Source organism: Thermobia domestica, chromosome 14 (assembly GCF_964235325.1).
Source record: "Thermobia domestica chromosome 14, izTheDome1.hap1.1, whole genome shotgun sequence".
In the NCBI taxonomy this organism is placed as follows: domain Eukaryota; kingdom Metazoa; phylum Arthropoda; class Insecta; order Zygentoma; family Lepismatidae; genus Thermobia; species Thermobia domestica.
The window spans coordinates 5,147,235-5,163,200 of record NC_137467.1 but is presented as its reverse complement, the minus strand read 5'-3'; the positions used below and the strand labels follow the sequence as shown (position 1 = coordinate 5,163,200).

General features: G+C 40.3%; 1 protein-coding gene across 1 annotated transcript in view; it reads right to left on the bottom strand.

Moving 5' to 3' along the window:
- The window catches only part of LOC145670651 (dynein axonemal heavy chain 1-like), a gene marked incomplete at its 3' end in the record, with an annotated part of 1,762,390 nt that overhangs the window by 350,681 nt on the left and 1,395,743 nt on the right, over positions 1-15,966 (bottom strand). Inside the window, 1 exon segment of the mRNA XM_081739441.1 lies at positions 10,593-10,698. Within this exon segment, the coding sequence (XP_081595567.1) occupies positions 10,593-10,698 (106 nt within the window).

Here is a 15,966-nt window from a genome sequence, read left to right as displayed (position 1 = left end):
AAAGCCATGACAAATGTAAACCAGCCTCAAATGTCGTGAGCACCAATATAAGTATTACTGTAGTTCTTGCCATAAAGACTGAGACCTACATGGTCAAATGTTTTTTAGCCCAAGCAGAAGCCCAACTGAGGTAGTGATGTGAACCGGCTCGGGTCAATTCAACTGAGCGAAAAGCTCGAGCCGGCACAGTTAGGATGAGCCACTGACTCGGGCTCAAGTAAGCCATCGGCTCGAGTCGGCTCCGTTGAAATGAGTCCATCGGCTCACTTCGACTCATCTCAGCTGAGCCGATGGCTCGAACAGGCTCCTTTGAGGTAAGCCATCAGCTCGTTTTGGTTCGGCTCACTTCCCGGTTTAACTCGAGAGTGAATATGCTGTGAGCCGAGCTGCTCGAGCCACTAACAATCCTAAACCCGGGTCGAGCAGTTTCAACATGTTTGGCGGCCCCATATAATTTTTAACAATTGAAGACTTTGGGGCAAAAACCCGTCAAGCCCAAAAGTAAAAGTGTACACTGAGTAAAGAAAATGTATATGGCCTACGTAAAATCGTATGTTACATTTGTAAATCCTGTAGTTTTTGGACTTAATGTACAGAAAACGTATAAATGAAAACGCATGGTTTATAATACTTTCTGTATAATTGTTCCATCTGTACGACTTTCCGTATGAAACAATATAGGCGGTCAGGATCTCACATACAAGTGGACATATATAACATAAAGCAGACGAAGGTAACATAATGCATGAAATATAACGAAGACTGTTAGACATCAGACATCCTGCAACGGCGTGATGTTACATCAAAGGGCAGTGTTTATGTAGCATATGAATAACGTATGCTCCGTACTGCTTTCTGTAGTAAGCAAGAGGATTCCGTATATTGTACAATATACTGCTGTCCAGAGAACGGATTTTTCTCAGTTTAAAGGAGATAGCTTTACAAGGGTTTCTCGTCATCCGACTTTCTTCAAACCTGGCACATATATACTAGACCGGAAACAAATCGATATGTATTTTTTTGTTTCTTTCGGAGAATAAGTTAAAGGGACAAAGGGCCCCTTTTCAAAAAAGGGTCCCCCTGATTAAAAGGGACACTTTAAAGAAACGAAACTCTGCCGATGCAAAAATGCCTTTAAAGTAGGAAATAGTTTTTTTTTGTAGTTTTTGCTAGAAAAGGGTTGCAGGGGGTAATGTCCCCTCCGAAATGACAAAGATTCGCGTACAATCCGCACGGAAATTGGATTTCGGTGGAATTGCTTGACACCGTGCTATGTTGTAGATATTGTGATACTGAGAAAAAATGTCTCAAGAGGCACAACCACCCATATCTGACTGTTTGGCCACTATAGGGACACTTTTTTTTTTTCAACGAGAAGGAGTTAATGGTATTCTGGATTTCGGTGTAAGTGCTTGAAACTGTGATATGGTGTAGATATTGTGAGAGAAAGTCTCAATGGACACAACCACCAATCAATGACCATTTGGCAACTACTGGGCCACATTTTATAAAACAGCAGAAGGTAAGGATACTCGGGAATTTTGGTGGAATTGTATGAAACAATGAAAAGTCCTATCCCATATTCTGGAAAAGGGTGGGGAGAGTAGCGACCAATATCATTTAAGCATAGAGAACATTCAGATGTTCATCTTGCGAGACAAACGAAAACCCTGGAAAGCACTAGACAATTTTTCTCAGTATCACATCTACAACATACAGTTTCATTCATTTACACTGAAATCAAAAATATCGTTATACCTGACTGTTTTTAAAAATCTGGACCTGTAGTGGCCAAACGGTCACAATTCGATGGTTGTGTCCATTAAGACGTTTTCTCATGATGAGAAGATCTTCAACATTTCTTAGTTTTAATTAATCTTATCGAAATCCAGAACATAGTTATACTCGGCTGTTTTCAAGAAAGTAGCCCTGTAGTGACCAAACGGTTAGTGATTTCTGGTTGTGTTCATTGAGATGTTTTTATCAGGATCACAATATCTACAACATATCATAGTTGTAGTCATTTTTACCGAAATCCAGAATGTCGTTATCTTCGGCTGTTTTCAAAAAAGTGGCCAAACGGTCAGTGATTTGTGGTTGTGCCTATTGAGAGTTTTCCTTAGAAAGACAATATCTATAACATATCACGGTTTCAAGCAATTCCACCGAAATCGAATTTCCGTAAGGATTGTGTGGAGTCCTTTGTCATTTCGAAGGAACCCATTGCCCCCTGCAATCTTTTTCTCGCAGAAACGACAAAATCCGCATTTCCTACTTTAAAGTCATCTTTGGATCGGTAGAGTGTCGTTGCTTTAATGTGTAGCTTTTAATCAAGAGGACCCTTTTTTGAAAAGGGGCCCTTTACCCCCTTAATCTATTTTCCGAAAGAAACAAAAAATACGTGTCGCTTTATTTTTGGTCTAGTATATATGTGCCAAGTTTGAAAAAAAAATGATGACGAGAAACTCTTGTGAAGCTATCTCCTTTACACTTTTACTTTTTAGACTTGACGGGTTTTTGCCTCAAAATCTTCAATTTTTGGCTAGAGCCCGAATACTTGCCCCTCCTGAACTGAAATCGAGAACCTCGTGAACGATGTCCTTGCCTCCTGAAGACTAATAGACGAACGAGATCGGCAGTTAACTCGTTTTCAGTATTCAGTTATAGAGCATTTATCTTTCATGGTTATACATGGTCTTGATATTCTAATAATAATAATAATAATAATAATAATAATAATAATAATAATAATAATAATAATAATAATAATAATAATAATAATAATAAGTTGCAGTAGTAATATAATTCATAATTATATTGTCTATGTAGGATACTTGAAAAGAGTACTTTAAAGTAGACACAGGATTTAGCTCGATTGGCTCGACTCGACCCGAATTCGAGTCAAGTTTCGAGTAGAGTTAGAGGAAATTTTTCGAGCCGACTTCTCAAGTCGAGTTCAAAGATATCTGTTTTGAGTCGAGTCGAGTTTCAAAGAAAACTCGCTCGTGCCCATCCCTATCGAGGATAAAACAAACTGTGAGAAAGCTAAAATAATAAGTAAAAATAGAAACGACACAAGAAAAATAACTAAAATAACAATAGAATAAAACAGTAAATAATAAAATAAAATAAAATAAATAAAAATGAAACCAAATAGCTAGAGACATAACTAAACATAAATTAAATCTTTTAGTTTAACGTCCCACGATTATGTCCTCTAGGCAAGAGTACCGGTTTCTCTGTAAATTTGGGGGTCCCATTCAGATGCAGAAGGTATATATATGAGGATTTTAAGACAAATTGCATTCAAATTATGCAAAATATTGTGTATTCATAAATACAGTACAGGGGCACACATGAGCTTTGGAGGCCTCCTTGCCCCCCCCTACCCCAGAATCGTCGCCCTTGCCTCGGGGCTAAGGAAAATGGATTATTAAGGCAAGTGAAGGATGGTGAAAGAATCGATGGAATGATAGTGTTGGAGAAAACGGGAGTAATCAGAGAAAACCCACGGACACAATGTTGTAACTAAAAATAATAATGAAACAATGTTGTGAACCAGAAATTCACCTAGGACCGAACCTGGGGGGCGCGGTGGTTCAGTGGTAGAGCGTTCACCTCCGGTGCTTGGAGTAACTGGTTCGATCCCAGCTCGCACCGTGTGGACTTTGTGGTGGACAAACACCGTGTGCGTGGGTTTTCTCAGGGTTCTCCCGTTTCCTCCCACTTTCTTCATTCCACCATTTCACTCATTTCTCATCATCACCGTCTCATTTAGCCTAAGCAGCATAATCGTGGGCCGTAAAACTAAAGATTTCATTTCATTTCATTTCCTAGGACCGAACCAGACACCTCTCTAACAGTAAGTGAGCGCTCTACAACTAAACCAATGTATCCTTGCAGAGTTATCGGATCGCTTGGAATTATTACAAGGAACTTGGTTAGATAATCTTACGTAGTTCATTTCCGTTGGGAAAAAAAATTAGTTTCCGTGGTATTTCTTACTCATGTCAGGAGTTTCGGAGATAGTAGTTAACGTTCTAACCTCACGTTACTCTATTAAAGCCAGTACTTCGGATACGACCATTGATTCATCAGGGAATTGAGGCTGGTCTCAGTTTGCTTTTGGGAGTCCTATTCTATTGACAAGCTTTACTAGAAGTCAGTTTACCTCATCGCAGCAGCATTTGATAAACAGATTTAGTGCCTTCCTAGCGTATATTGGTTGCAAATTTGCATTCACTTTGTTGCGAGACGTCTATTTGCGGGTTTAAGTGGTTAACGCTAAAACCAGACTGGACAATAAAACGAGAGTTGAATGAGAAAAGTCTGCTGGAAGCCAGCATCCAACCTCTCTTAAATCAAAATCCCCAAAGGAAGAGAGTGTGCATTCGAAAGGAAATGAAGGGAATATACCCCGTTCTTCCTTGCGACGAAAGCGTTGATTGTGGGCGTCGCAAACCTCCATGGCTCCGTTTAGGCGTGAAAATGTGTCCCAAGGAGACATAATACAAGGATTTACGCTCCAGGGGGTTTATTTAGCTTTATCCAGTCAAGCGATCCCTGTGTCGGGGCGATAACCTCAGCACAAGTCATATGTTGTGACATCGTAAGAAAGAATTCTTTACAGAACGTTGCTGTGGATTGTCTGTTTAAATGCGTACTACTTTCAAATGTGATTGTCTACTGGATGCAAACTAACACACTCTACATCTTAAGAAGTCCCAAGGTTCATCGTCGCAGGAAAAAAAGTTTGTCATAAATTATTTTACGATTTAGGATTTAGGAATTAGATTTCTGGGTTTTGGGCATTTATGGCCATGTTAGACCGTTACGTATAAGGGATGATGATCCTAGACGATCTCACTATCCGAGGAAAGGGAAGGAAGGACCAGCCTGGAACCTGTATGTTCAATACCATCCCAGTATTTGTCCGGTAACAGGAAAACCTCATTCAGGATGGCTGGCCTGGGAAAAGCTTTTACATTTTTTCGACCAATTGTCCACACCGGGATCGAACCCAGGACCGTTCGTACCATTACATTGTTCTAAAACAAAGCAGTATATCAATGTATCTCCTTATGAATCTGCTTCATATGAACTCCCTACCTTACGCTTCATTGACTGTTTGAGTTGGGTTCTTAATAGTGATGTGAGAAGCGAGGACATTTGTCCCAGTTACAAAAGGCCAATGACCGAAACATACCACTCAAAAGAGGAATAAATATATAGTGTATGTATTGTTTACATTCATTTATATCTATATACCTCTCTCTCTCTCTCTCTCTCTCTATATATATATATATATATATACAGGGTGGGCCATTTTAATTAATCCACGGAAATATCTGAATAATGATAAAACATAGAAGAAATTTTTGAAGTACACGTTATATATTGCTAAGGGGGAAAACCAATTCCGCCAAAAGTACCCCTCCCCGCCCCCCGTAAGTGGGGGTAACGGGGGGTAACTTTGAAATGTCAAATGGGAACGTGGGTCGAGTAATACCTCGTTCGAAAGGTCTTGGAAAACTAAGTAACGCTGTACCAAAAGATGTTTCATATTGTGCACCAGTTTCAAAATGGCCGCCATGATATGGTTCGGAAACGCCAGTACCCGTAGTATGAAAACCATGGAAGGTAAATGAATGGAACTAAATTGAAATACGTAAATATCATAGGGCATATCGAATGATGTAATCCCTGTGATCCCAGTGGCCTCCCTGAAGGGGTCTTGTGGGCTAACTTCAAAATTTCAATGTCCGACCGGACAACGGTTCGGGCGTACGCTTGACCTACCCAATGCTGTTTGGAAGGCAGACTTCATGCATAGAGAATTGGTGCACTAAGTTAACGCGGATGGCCACAGTTACATTTTCATTAACTATTAGCATTCATGCCATATTGTGAGCTTGAGGGACGAAACGGTGTGTACGTATATCCTCGAAATGCTTTCTGAATAGCCAGCACGCATTGCATAAAAGTTTCTGTTTTTTTAGTCACTACAGCGTCATCCTACAAACAAATGTTTCAACTACACCATACCTATTTGTAAGGTTAGCCTTAATTTACGAATTAAAGTAGAGTTCTCATTAGAACTTTCATACTTACTTTCCACCCCACTCACATACAGAGCGCAGGGAGAGATTATTTTGCAGGACTTGGATTTCTCTCTATACATTATGGCAATTTTACTCTAATATTTTTTATCTCTGTTGTATTATTCTCGAGCCTTGGAACGCCTCCGTAGTTTTCCTATTTAATTTTCGTTATTTTCATTTATGTCTAACCGTATTCATACTATGGGCACTAGACGTTTTCTTAGACACAGTCACCATGTCTTTGCGATCATTTTGAAAACGGTGTCTCATGTCGAAAATTTTCTTACAGAAGCTGTTTGATATTAATTTGTCTATGTAACGTGATGTTACTCGCTTCAAGCTGCTATTTGAAATTTTCAAGCTGGCCCCGGATACCTTTCAGTTGGCCCTTGGAGTCACCCCGACAACACCTCTCGATGTGCCTTACGTCAGTTAGCTGCTCCAGTTTTTCTTCTGTTGATTTATCCAATCGCTTTCATACTACGGGTACTAAACCTTTTCTCTGACACGGATACTATTTTCGGCGGCCTTTTGAGAACACTGCCATTTGACATCAATCGTTTTCTCCTGCAATATGTTAGATTTTGCAAGATTTATCGAACGAGGTACCACTCGACTCATGTTACTATTTGAAATTTTGAAGTTAGCCCTCAAGACCCCTTTAGGGAGGCCACTGGGATCACAGGGATCACACCATTCGATATGCCCTATGATATTTACGTATTTCAATTTTGTTCCACTCATTTACCTTCCATGGTTTTCATACTACGGGTACTGGAGTTTCCAAACCATATCATGGCGGCCATTTTGAAACTGGTGCACAATATGAAACATCTTTTGGTACAGCGTTACTTAGTTTTCCAAGACCTTTCGAACGAGGTATCACTCGACCCATGTTCCCATTTGACATTTCAAAGTTACCCCCCGTTACTCCCATTTACGGGGGGCGGGGAGGGGTACTTTTGGCGGAATTGGTTTTCCCCCTTAGCAATATATAACGTGTACTTCAAAAATTTCTTCTATGTTTTATCATCTTTCAGATATTTCCGTGGATTAATTAAAATGGCCCACCCTGTATATATATATATATATATATATATATATATATATATATATATATATATATATATATATATATATATATATATATATATATATCCAGGGTGTTAATGAACTATACCGACAAACTGTAAGAGGTGATTCCTTACATCAAAATAAGAAACAAAATTCATATGGACGTGTGGGGAAAAGTGCATAGTTTCACAGCCAGGTCTGTCCAAAATCGCGGAAAAGCCAAATTTCAACAGGCCCTATTTCGAATTCGAGACACTGTGGATGGTAGTTCTTATCAGTGTAAAGAAAGTCACGAATCCAAAATCCAAAAATGCATATTTCATTAATGTTCAATTGGTCTACAGAGTATTCCCTCTAGGGTGAAATTCTCAGACATGCCATCAACCGAATTTTGAGATATACACTATGTGATCAAAAGTATCCGGACACCTGGCAGAAAATGACTTACAAGTTCAAGGCGCCCTCCATCGGTACTGCTGGAATTCAATATGGTGTTGGCCCACCCTTAGCCTTGATGACAGCCTCCACTCTCGCAGGCATACTTTTAATCAGGTGCTGGAAGGTTTCTTGGGGAATGGCACACCATTCTTCACGGAGTGCTGAACTGAGGAGAGGTATCGATGTAGGTCGGTGAGGCCTGGTATGAACTAGGCGTTCCAAAACATCCCAACGGTGTTCTATATGATTCAAGTCAGGACTCTGTGCAGGCCAGTCCATTTCAGGGATGTTATGGTCATGTAACCACTCCGCCACTGCCGTGCAGTATGAACAGGTGCTCAATCGTGTTGAAAGATGGAATCGCCTTCCCCGAATTGATCTTCAACAGTGGGAAGCAAAAAAGGTGCTTAAACCATCAAAGTAGGCCTGCGCTGTGAGAGTTCCAGGCAAAACAACAAGGGGTGCATGTCCCCTTGTAGAAAAACACGACCACAGCATAACACCACCACCTCCGAATTTTACTGTTGTCACTATACATGCTGACAGATGATGTTCACCGGGCATTCGACATACCCACACCCTGCCATGGGATCGCCACATGGTGTACCGTGATTCGTCACTCCACACAACGTTTTTCCACTGTTCAATCGTCCAATGTTTATGCTCCTTACACAAAATGAGGCGTCGTTTGGCATTTACCTGCGTGATGTGTGGCTTATGAGCAGCCGCTCGACCATGAAATCCAAGTTTTCTCACCTCACGCCTAACTGTCATAGTACGTTGAGTGGGCCCTGATGCAGTTTGGAATTCCTGTGTGATGGTCTGGATAGATGTCTGCCTATTACACTTTACGACCCTCTTCAACTGTCGGCGGTCTCTGTCAGTCAACAGACGAGGTCGGCCTGTACGCTTTTGTGCTGTACGTGTCCCTTCACGTTTCCACTTCACTATCATATCAGACACAGTGACCTAGGGATGTTTAGGAGTGTGGAAATCTCGCGTACAGACTTCTGACACAAGTGACACCCAATCACCTGACCACGTTCGAAGTTCGTGAGTTCCGCGAAGCGCTCCATTCTGCTTTCTCACGATGTCTAATGGCTACTGAGGTCGCTGATAATGAGTACCTTGCAGTAGGTGGCAGCACAATGCACCTGATATGAAAAACGTATGTTTTGGGGGGGTGTCCGGATACTTTGGTCACATAGCATATGCTCTGACTTTATGATTGATCCAAAGTAGGCAAATGATAAGCCTTGATAGCAGTGAACACGGAATCCTTTGGCATGATGTCGGAAGTGTTAAGGATCGTCAGCAGCACGGTCTCTCATACTCATTGAAACGCATGCTGCGATGCTTTCTTTCACGCTTATATGTGAAGAAACTGTGAAATATACCATGACGAAATACATCGCATCATACGTTATTCCGAATAAACAAAAATAACATGGAGCTGCCAGTTCCTAACACTTCCGAGTTCCCTCCGAAGCATTGAGTATCCAATGTTGTCAAGGCTTATATCCTGCCTACTTTGGACCCCCCTTGAAATCAGGGAATATCTGAAAACTCTATTGAAAGCATATCTGAGAATTACACCGTGTAGGGAATACTCTGTACACCTATTGACAATTGATGAAATATGCACTTTTGAATTGTGTATGCGTGACTTCCTTTACGCTGATAACGACACATCCACAGTTTCTGGAATTCGAAATAGGGCCTATTGAAATTTAGCTTTTTCGCGATTTTGGACACCCCTAGCTCTGAAACTATGCACTTTTCGCCACAGGTCCATATGTACTTTTTCTCTTATTTTGATAAAAGAAATCACCTGTTACAGTTTGTTGATATAGTTCACTAACACCCTATATATAAGAAAATTTTACATATACAAGGTCCATTCAATAAATAGCCGGAAAAGTTGTATAAAAAGTACAAAACTTTGACAAAGTTTATACTTCTTTGTTATTTTTTTGGTGGTGTCTTAGAAGTATTATCAGACAGACTTGGTACCCCTGCCTCGCGAACGGGATACTCGGAATCAGTGAAACAAGATGGCGGCACCCTTGAAGGTTTACACCAACATGAAGTAGCGGATCGTCATTAGATTTCTATTAAGTGAAGGGTTGAAACCAATCGAAATTCACCATCGGATGGCAGTGAAATAATATTGTGAAAGTTGTTTGAATCGAACAGAAGTGTACGAGTGATTCAAACGGGGTGAAACAAGTGCTGAAGCTTAGCCACGTCCAGGACGCTCTGTCTGTGCAATCACGGGAAACAATCACGGGATGGACTTTATAGGGAAAACAGACGCATTACGGTGAATGATTTTGCAGCAAAGATGTACATTAGTGTCGAGTCAGCCTATCATATTGTTGATGACGTGGTGATGTTCAAGAAAGTGTGTGTGAAGTAGGTTTCAAATCATTTGACACTCCGCTGCTCCACGTTGGTGCAAACCTCCAAGCAAGGATGTTATAAAATAGAGGATTTGCCCATACAACAAAATCGTGAAGCCATACGTCAAAGCTTCGCCACACCTACTCTGCCCACTCCGCGCCATTAAGATCGCAATGTTTCGAGCCAACAATCATGGCCGAAACGAGACTAGCCAATCAAACGTGCCGGATCAGACGGTGCTCTGTTTTTTTTTTTTTTGGCTACATTGAGTTCATATGTTGAAGATACGAATGGACAGATCCTCTATTTTATAACATCCTTGCCTGCAAGGGTGCCGCCATCTTGTTTCACTGACTCTCAGAATCCTGTTCGTGAAGCAGGCCCATCTGATAATAGTTCTAGTACACCACAAAAAGTAAAAACAGAATCGCAAACTTTTTCAAAGTTTTGTATTTTTTATTCAAATTTTCAGGTTCTTTAGTGAGTGGATCTTGTATATTAAAACTATGATCAAAGTATGATTTCCAAAAAATCAAATTTACAGCAAGAAAGATTATAAAGGTACTAATTAATTACCGAGATCTTTCTGGGCATCAGCAGCAATTGCACTTGTTTGTTCCTTCTTAACGCTTGCTTCTGCCTCCTCCTTTTCTATCTTTTTCTTCGTTTCTTCTGCTACTTCCTGCAACAAAAGTAAAGATTGATTGTTCACAGTGTAACAAACACGTCAAGAGCGAGGCTATTTGTCTCCGTCACGGTAAGGCCAGTGCTAGACATACACTGCACGTTAAAATATTCACAACAAAGACTGGAAGAAAACGAGTTCATATATAATTTGTATAACAGAAGAATTTAGTATAATGAGAAGAAACTGAAACAAAGGTCGAGGAAAAGCTAACAGAATAAATAATTAAACATAAAATATACGAGGAAGGATCAGAAAGTAAGGTTACAAGACCGATATTTCTGGAGTTTTTTAATACATGAAGTTGGCAACTATGCAGAGTTTTAGCCACCCGCCAGTTATGGCGCTAGTTGTATGTAAACACAAAATGGCGACTCGTTTGGAAAACTAGTCTTGCGATGAAGTCTGCTCAGTTATTCGATTTCTGTGGACGAAACATGTAACCGCGGCCGAAATTCGCCGGCAGCTGGTAGAGGTATACGGAGAGACTGTAATGTTTTGTCAGTATGTCGCAGAACGGTGTCGAAAGTTTGCGGTTGGCAGAGAAAACGTCACCGACGAGGTGCGCAGTGGCCGCCCCAGCATGGCATCAACAGATTTGAACCCAGCTCGCGTGGAGGATCTGATTCAGGACGACAAGAGAATCACGTTACGCCATCTGATGGCAGAATTAGGAATGTCGTTCGGAAGCGTTCGTCACATTGTGCACGATATACTTCGTGACAACGTGACTGAACACGCAAGGACAGAATTTTTACCAGGAGGAAATCTCCAAACTCATCCCACGATGCGACAAGTGCTTCAACTAATACCGAGACTACGTCGAAAAATAACTTAATGTGTGTGTATTATCTGTTAGCTATATTGGTTGTATATATAGACGTTTCACTGCAGGCTTTGTAACCTTACTTTTTGTTCACTCCTTGCATAAAATTAGATATATAAATATATAAAATTAGAAGTATATATAAAAAGAATATATAAAATCAAAATAAAATAGAGGTTATGAAGAAGCTAAAGAATAAATGTAATAAATAACATATGACAGAAAAAGACACCAGAAATTTAATATTTGTTTTCCAATAATATTGAGTTTTTTAAAAAAAATTTAGAAGTAAAAAAATATGCGGTTACGGGAATACAATACAGGAACGTTCAAGGAAAGAACTAACGCTAGTACCAGAGTCATCCCATAAAAACATTCATTTCGCAGAATTATCGTTGATTGGGCGTGCTTAAAGAGAATGGGATGTGCACCAAACCACCATTGCACATGATCCCGAAAAATAAAGAGAAACTAATAAAAATCTAAATTAAGAGAAAACATTACTCTCGTCAATTCAAAGCAAATTAGAATAAGGTAAAATGAATTAGGATTAGAGATTAGGAATTAGGCTTCTGGACTGTCGGCATCTGTGGCTACGTTAGCCCGTCAAATATGAACAAGGAAGTCCCTCGGCGATCACACTAAGTACCCGGCTATTCCAGGCGACCGAAAAGCGTATTTATTGCTCATGCGTAAGCTTGGAATACGCTGACCATGTATTGAAATGTAGATGGCTATTCACAAACGCGAAAGCAATAAAAACGCGGAGAAAACGTTAGCTCGAGCGTATTTGGTGCATTTCGGAACAATAGACCGCCTGCTCTTTAAAAGATTTCAAAAGAAAGGAAAAAAGGAAAGACGTGTTGCCAGGCAAAGGGATTATAGCAAGAAATAGCTGCTTGGAAGATGGTTTGTGCAGAGTATTGGAACTCTGCTATTACACACCTGGAAGTGGCAAAAAGACCCGGAAACCCTGACTGGCTCACAGTATGATTTACAGCTCTGGTGAAAGTAAAATTACTGAATAGCCACATTGACCGCGTTCGCTACAGGGGGTAACGCTTTCTCAAATCGTCGACAGCGTCACAAAGTGTCGTATCTAAAAAAAATCGAAAATTGAGATATTTTACTATGTAGTTGCATACACTGACTTCTACAATTTCCCAAAACGACACATCTGTAATGTGCGTTGTTTTGACGGTGGTGATGAAGTCACTGTGTCGTATCTTAAGATGAAGCATATAAACCATTTTCACAAACAGTCGTATCTTGAGTTACGACAGTTTGTGAGCAACAGATCTTTCGCAAGTGGACAGATACGCCTATGCTCAAAGCAATTTGTTTATATATACAAAGTGGCCCAAAAGTAGGTATACAGTCCCGTACTGATAAACTCATTGCTTTTTATATCATTTCTTATTGTTATCCATCAAGTAGATTTAGTTTTTTTATCATTTGTTCTTAATGTATTTTTACTTCCATCTTAAGCTAGGAACAGCCGAAGCAAATAAACTTATAAGCTAGAATGTTATACTTGATCAATGCGGGGTTGCATACATATATCTATATTTACACGGTATGGGGCGTTTTCAGGTTGCGGATCGACATGACATGACATTTTTGAGTTTTATGTCCCACGTTTTGCCGGTTAGGCTAAAGGAGAAGGTGATTATGAGAAATGAATGAAATGATGGAATGAAGAAAGTGGGAGGGAACGGGAGAACCCCGAGGAAACCCACGCACACGCTGTTTTTCCACCACAAAGTTCACTTGGCGGGAGCAGGGTTGGAACCCGCGACCTCATGAACCCGAGGTGAACGCTCTACCACTGAGTCACCGCGGCCCCAGGTAGCGGATCGAGGAGAAGGCCTTTAGATATAGAGGTTAGCTGCGAAGATACTGAATAAGCAGTCGCGGGCAGACAAGGAGTGGCCCTCCAGCTTAGGGGTTTGGGTGAGCCTAACAAACTCATCCTGTAATAGAAAAAAAAGACACTTTTTCAGAAACAATCACAGAAGCCTCGGACCAAGACTGATAACTTGGCACGACATCAGCAAAAGAAAATGGACATGAGATTTGGAACATGGAATATTAGAATTCTTTATAGGGAGGCGCGTTAAAATCCGTAACGAATGAGTTAGATAAATACAGGATGGACCTCGTAGGAGTTCAGGTTGGTTACTATGATGGGGTATGCGGTGCAAACACGTAAGAACATCAGAGAAATTTCTCTCCGATTCTTTGAATCTAGACATGGACAAAATGAGGGAGATTCAGTCCACAGTGCTATAAGCACATCTATTAAACACTGTAGCAGTAATTTTGTACCCTCGCAACCTGAACCGATTGTTAAACTGGCAAGGAAAAAGAACCCATATACCGTACATTGTGTTGACGGAAGCGATGTATGAGGCTAGATGTCTGTCCCAATGTCTTTGTATTCTGTCAGTTAGACGTGACGAAAATGGAGATCCAATCAATTGGACGGAAATGCGCGAAGTGAAAGTAAACAGAGACTATCCAAACTGCAGTCAGTTTAAGACAAGTCATTTTGAGGACACTTACATAACTATTTCCCTGAAAAGAACGCAGACTGAATCCACCAGATAGAAGTTCCTACTTTGCAGACTTGTCAAAAATTATCGCTCCAGAGAAGTACGAGGACTCGTTTTGATTGATTGATTGATTGATTTTTAACGTGCCTTTCAGCAGAGAGGCTATATGAGACGTGGACCTACTGATTAACATGGAATCCGAACCACATGAGCTCCCGCCGGGAATCGAACCCGGGTCTCCCATGCCTACGAGGACTCGTTATCATTGTGTCCGTGCCCAACTCCAATCATTCGAAACCCTGAACATGTTCAATTTTACAGAAACTTATCACATTATCCATCCTTCTCAAGTGTAATATCAAAGCATGCAATTTGCAAATTACTTGGCAAGATGGTAATGACAACTTGATAGCATTATTTTATGTTATGGTTAGTATGCTCTTAATATTGTGTTTCTTGTGTGTTCTCAGGAATTTCGTTTTACCCTCAAGAATCTCAGGAAGCATTTGTTAAATTATTTTGTGTAATAAACACGAAGTTTTTCAATAAAAGTGCAATATATTCCGATTGTTCATCTATTAATGTAGTTCTCAGTATAAAAAATATGCGTCGTATCTTTCATACAAGAGAGGATTACCATCGTCACAAACTGTCGTATCTTTTTCCCGCCAAATTTTCCACAAGCTCTTACAGGCAAATTCCATAAAACTTTCTCCACTGATTTCTTATTACTTAAGTTATAACTTGGTAATTTTTTTCTCCTTTTGGTAAAATAGATTTTGAGTTATGGCTGTTCAAAGTTGTGTGAAAACCTAAAAATCGCTCTCCTGAAAAGTTTAGAAAACCGAGATACGACAGTTTGTGACGCTGTCGACGAAATAGCCTAAGACTAAGTGAAAGGAACGAAAAAAGGATTAGAGAAGAAGGGAAGCGACCTGCGACCTGTATGTTAAGCACCATTCCGGCATTTGCCTAGTATGAATGAGGAAAACCCGGGAAAACACCTGACTCAGGATCGCTGGCCTGAAAAAGCTTTTACAGGGAATCGAACCCGGGATCGCACATAAGATCAAATGGTGACGATTTTTTCATGTTCTTTATTCTTCATGTTTTTGATTTCTTTGTTTGTTTTAATGATATAAAACAATAATCATGCCTGTTTCATAATATGGGTATGAAACATGGTCGCTTACGCTGAGGGCAGAACGCAGATTGAAAGTATTTGAAAATAAATTGATGAAACGAATATTTGTACCCTAGAGAAACGGGAATGTGGAATGGCGTAAACTTCATAATGAAGAACTGCATAATTTATACTGTTTACCATAATCAAGTCTAGGAGGCTCAGGTGGGCAGGTCATGCAGCCACAATAGAAGAACGTAGGAACGCTTTCAAAGTTTTGACTGGAAGTCCAATCGGAAAACGTCCATTAGGAAGACCTAGGCGCCGATGGGACGACAATATTAAGATGGATCTCACAGAAATAGGAATACAAAGTAGAAACTGGATCCAGGTGGCTAAGGACAGAAGTCAGTGAAGAGCTTTTGTGAATGCGGCATTGAACCTCCCGGTTCTATAGGAAATAGAGTTAGTTAGATTTTACGAAGCACAACAAAGAAACGTATCACACAAGCAGATCGGAATTGGCACACGTCCTACGACCCGCTCTGGAGAGTAATACTCCCGGAAGTACGTTTTCCGCGCGCTACTCTAGCCAGCTGTTTTACGCGCTATCCTAGCCAGTTGTTTTAAGTTGGTCACAAAATTTATATCATGGAGTACAAGGGGAACAAAACGAGCCCTATATCATGGAGTACAAGGGGAATAATACTACTACTTCTTATCTGCACAAAAGTAAATAAATCACTTTTTTGAGTATTATT